Source organism: Alosa sapidissima, chromosome 15, assembly GCF_018492685.1.
Source record: "Alosa sapidissima isolate fAloSap1 chromosome 15, fAloSap1.pri, whole genome shotgun sequence".
NCBI classification, from domain to species: Eukaryota; Metazoa; Chordata; class Actinopteri; order Clupeiformes; family Clupeidae; genus Alosa; species Alosa sapidissima.
Genome location: NC_055971.1, coordinates 33,169,256 through 33,174,255, shown reverse-complemented (window position 1 = coordinate 33,174,255; position 5,000 = coordinate 33,169,256). Strand labels below are relative to the sequence as shown.

Sequence of the window (5,000 nt, the reverse complement as noted above, 5' to 3'; positions counted from 1 at the left end):
TGCTCCAACTTGCCACAAGAGAGCGCCAGGAGAGTGTGCGCGAGTGCCACGATATTAAAGGTGCCCTGCCACGCAAAACTGTTTTACTTGTATTTTTTTAAATATGTTAGGTCCATATGTGTTTGTGCTATGTCCTGAATGTGAAAACGAACAGCTACCTCCTCTGTCAGCTCTAGGCACTGAAAAGAAATAAGCGGAGAAATCAGGCCAATTGCAAAAGCTCTTCAGTTTGATGTGGAATTGATTGAGCTCATTCTTATTCATGAGCCCAGTTGAGACCGTGCCCACAAAATTCTTCTAGCTCTGTGACAGTTTTCGTATGCAAGGATGCCTGAATGTCAACAGGCTTGTGCGCCATGCACGAATAGAACTTCAACAATGCATTTTGCCCAAGAACCCAGACTTGAGGATCAAATGGCAAAAAGGAAGCCTGGAGCAGTAGGCTACCATCGCGGCAGTCTACACCAGTGCCCAGTCCATGAGTATGTGTGTGTGTGTGTGTGTGTGTGTGTGTACATATCGCGGCAGTCTGCACCAGCGCCCAGTCCATGAGTACTGTATGTGTGTGTGTGTGTGTGTACATATCGCGGCAGTCTACACCAGTGCCCAGTCCATGAGTATGTGTGTGTGTGTGTGTGTGTACATATCGCGGCAGTCTACACCAGTGCCCAGTCCATGAGTAACGTTATTGTCAACTCAAGGAAGTGTTATGTTATACAGGTTTAATGCACTCGCTAGCCTAGCATGTTTTATGTCCATCTGGACAATGCTAGCACTCGCTGCATTCATTAAGTTCATGAAAGTGAAATTAGTTGTGTTGTTATTACTGTGTCGACACTATAGGTGTTGTGTTGTTATTTAAGCAATAAGCCCCGAGAGGTCGTAGGTTACGCTGATTCTACAACAGCTAAGGGGCGTTGCTAGGCACGAGCTAGCGGAGCATGTGTATGTACACGTATGTGTGTGTGTGTGTATTTACACGTATGTGTGTGTGTGTGTGTGTGTGTGTATTTACACGTATGTGTGTGTGTGTGTACATATGTGTGTGTGTGTGTGTGTGTATTTACACGTATGTGTGTGTGTGTGTGTGTGTGTGTGTACATATGTGTGTGTGTGTGTGTGTGTATTTACACGTATGTGTGTGTGTGTGTGTACATATGTGTGTGTGTGTGTGTGTGTGTATTTACACGTATGTGTGTGTGTGTGTGTGTGTACATATGTGTGTGTGTGTGTGTGTATGTACACGTATGTGTGTGTGTTTGTGTGTGTGTGTGTACATATGTGTGTGTGTGTGTGTGTGTGTGTGTACATATGTGTGTGTGTGTATGTACACGTGTGTGTGTGTGTGTGTGTACATATGTGTGTGTGTGTGTGTATGTACACGTATGTGTGTGTGTGTGAGTATGTACACATATGTGTGTGTGTGTATGTACACATATGTGTGAGTGTGTGTGTGTATGTACACATATGTGTGTGTGTGTGTGTACGTACACATATGTGTGAGTGTGTGTGCGTACACATATGTGTGTGTCTACTCTAAACTTTGTATCTCTCTCTCCCAGGGTGACATCATGCTGTCTTTATCCAATCGGCAGCCAACTGGGCTCCCCCTCTCCCTCCTCCTGGTTGCCGTGGCAACGGTGGGGGCCGGAAGAGTGTGGGGGGCCTCCTTGGGCCGGGCGGACCGAGCCCCCCCCCCCAGCACTGAGATGCTGAGGGCACTCCACTACATCCAGAGCCTCAGCCAGCAGGCAGCACCCGTCGCCAAGGGCAACCGCCAGCCACGCCCCAGGGAGGGGGAGGGGCCAGTGGAGGAAGGGGCGGGGCAACAGTGGCTGCAGGCGGTGCTGGAGACCCTGCAGGAGACACACCCCCAGTCCCTAAGCCCCGCCCTGACTGGTGCCAGCCGGAGGAGACACAGGAAGTACCCCCTGGAGCAAGAGCGAGGCGGATGGGGCAACAGCCTGAAACGGACCAATGAGAACGCACAGGACGAGCAGTACACGCCCCAGAAACTGGCCACCCTCCAATCAGTGTTTGAGGAGCTACAGAAAATCTCCTCCTCCAAGAGCAGGAGCGAGAACAAACGCCAGGGCCCCAGCGATTACCAGGAGGAGGAGGAGGAGGAGGAGGAGGAGGAGGGAGGCGATGGAGATGAGGATGAGGAGGAGGATGCTGAGAGGATGAGGAAGATGACCTTGGAGGACTGGGACCCCCTGCAGGCCCAGATGGACGATGAGGAGGACGAGGAGGCGGACAGAGGAGCACTCAGCCATGAGGAGGAAGACGAGTATGATGACCTGCTCGTCAAGAGGGACAGCCAATCAGACGGCGTTGGCAGGCAGGGGGCGGGCCAGCCCGATGACCTCAGCAGCCTGGTGGACTTCTACGTGCTGAGTGTCCTGGAGAAGACGGAGCAGCAGGAGGCGGTGAGGAGAGCCACTGAGCGGGAGGAGGAGGAGGAGGAGGAGGAGGAGGAGAGAGGAGTGGCCAGTCTTTCTCTGCTGGAGCTGGTGCGGCTCTCTGAGCAGCTGGGTCTCTCTCCTGACCAGCTGCTCAACCTGCTGAAGTCTACCAGCAACCCGCTGCCCCAGCAGGCACCTCCACGGACGCCCGCAAGGACCCCCACACACCTGCAGGCACCTCCACGGACGCCCACCAGGACCCCCACACACCTGCAGGCACCTCCACAGACGCCCGCGAGGACCCCCACACACCTGCAGGCACCTCCACAGATGCCCTACGAGCTGAAGCTGCACGCAGCCAATGCCCCTCTAGCCAGCACACACACACGAGGACACACACATACACACACACACACACACACATCCGCAGGCACACACCCAGGCCTCCTGAGCAGCCCCCACGCCCGGCCACTAGAGGCGCCAGAGGACGTCCTGGCCACAGCCCAGATCCTGCACCTTCTCGGCCTGCCTGACCCCGTCCCCCACCAGCCACCCAAACCTGCCCCCGCGCCCCGCGGCCATCCACTGGACCTGCTGTTCTCAGAGAGGAGCGTGGACGACCCCGAGAGTGACCCCGAGGACGAGAGCGAGGCCGAGGACGAGGACGAGGACGCCAGCCCCCTGGAGAGGTTGCTGCTGGAGCAGGGGCCAGAGGGCCAGGGTCTCCCGCCCCGGAGCGCTGGGGCAAGTGGCGAGCGCAGGCTGGAGCTCCGAGCCCTGACCCATGTGCTGGAGGACTTCCTGGACCAGCCCGGCGCCATGGAGACGCGGCAGAGGCAGCCCGTGGACATAGCCGACGCCGAACCCGACGACACGTTGCAAAGCATTCTGGGACTGCTGAGGCCAGAGCAGAAGGACAGTTCAGAGACAGGTCGCCTCAGCTAAAGGCCAGCAAGACTGGACATGTGAATAATATTACACACACACACACACACACACATCTATGTTGTCTCCTATTTCCAGATACCAGACTGAAGTATTCCGAGGGCAGAGAGGGTGGCCTCAGATGGACTCTGTGCTGACCACAGTAGCAGTGCTGTTCTAGGGACTCCCGGCCACAGCTCATCCGTCTGCACAGCCCCTCCAGGTCCTAGTGCCTCCCTGCCGCAAACAGTATGACTCTCACACACACAGACTAGACAACACACAGTCACCAGTCACAGTTCTCTCCCTCACCTCACACACACACACACGCACACACATACACACACACACCCACGGTCAGTCACCCAGGCAGATCTGACCAACACATTCCACCTGGGCCCTGTTCTCCCTAGTGTACTTTAGTGTGTGTGTGTGTTAGTTGGTGTGTGATGTACCTAGAGATGAATAAAGCATATGCACGCGTTTGTGTGTGAGCTTGTGTTGCTGTGTCCTGTGGCCCCGGAAACACACACCCCACACACACCTGTCTCCTCAGACGATACTGCAGGTGAACACACACACCCCACACACACCTGTCTTCTCACGATACTGCAGGTGAACACACACACACCCCACACACACCTGTCTGCTCACACAATACTGCAGGTGTACACACACACCCCACACACACCTGTCTTCTCACGATACTGCAGGTGAACACATACACACCCCACACACACCTGTCTGCTCACACGGTGCTGCAGGTGAACACACACACCCCACACACACCTGTCTGCTCACACAGTGCTGAGTTCGCACCTGGATAGCACACTGTGCAGCACGCAGTAGATGACGTCCAGCAGGCAGGTGAGTGAGTCTATGGTACCTGCTCATGAGCCATCTACCTGCACAGAATACATCACGTGATTCTATGGTAATCTACCTGCTCAGAATACATCACGTGATTCTATGGTAATCTACCTGCACAGAATACATCACATCATATTATGTTTGGGTGATTCTCTCAGTTAAAATGTTGTTGAACACGTACACATATGTGGCCCAGCTAACATACTATATCCACATAATACTTAATACTCTATCTATCTATCTATCTATCTATCTATCTATCTATCTATCTATCTATCTATCTATCTATCTTTTCTCTCTAGTTCCTCTAAAGAACCATGCCATAATTTCTCTTCTTTTGGTTGGGCTTGGTGTGTGTGTGTGTGTGTGTGTGTGTGTGTGTGTGTGTCGGTGCTGCTCTCAGACAGAGCGGCTTTGTGTGTTGTGTGTTGTGATGAGTGTGCTGCGCGAGGGCGTTTGGGGTCGTGCAGAGCGGAGTGTGTGTGTGTGTGTGTGTGTGTGTGTGGGGGGGGGGGGGGGGGGGTGTAGGCGAGCGAGCTGAGCGGGGTTGCGCCAGGCGTGACTCACACCCCCCCCCCCGCCCCCCACACACACCCCTTTAAAAGAGCGCTGGGCAGGAGGATGGACAGAGGAGACGCCGTGTCGTGTCGTGTCGTGCCGTGCTGCCCAGGGTCACCATGTCTCTGTACCGCAACTCCGCCTGGTTTCTCAAGGGACTCACCCAGTTCACCAGGTACGTCCTGCAGCCCAAGTCATCTGAGGCATCTATATCATAGAAAAGGACAGGTGTGCTATCTCTAC

General features: G+C 54.4%; 2 protein-coding genes across 6 annotated transcripts in view; both read left to right on the top strand.

Moving 5' to 3' along the window:
* The window catches only part of scg2a (secretogranin II a), a 4,614-nt gene extending 802 nt beyond the window's left edge, over positions 1-3,812 (top strand). The window contains exon 2 of the mRNA XM_042063190.1: positions 1,563-3,812. Coding sequence (XP_041919124.1) covers positions 1,563-3,350 — 1,788 coding nt within the window. The 3' untranslated portion in view covers positions 3,351-3,812. The remainder of the gene's footprint in view (positions 1-1,562) is intronic.
* A 1,020-nt stretch (positions 3,813-4,832) lies between these two features.
* The window catches only part of dhrs12la (dehydrogenase/reductase 12-like a), a 27,966-nt gene continuing 27,798 nt past the window's right edge, over positions 4,833-5,000 (top strand). For all 5 annotated transcript variants that reach the window (XM_042063198.1, XM_042063200.1, XM_042063197.1 and 2 more), the window contains exon 1: positions 4,833-4,932. In XM_042063198.1, coding sequence (XP_041919132.1) covers positions 4,877-4,932 — 56 coding nt within the window. In that variant the 5' untranslated portion in view covers positions 4,833-4,876. The remainder of the gene's footprint in view (positions 4,933-5,000) is intronic.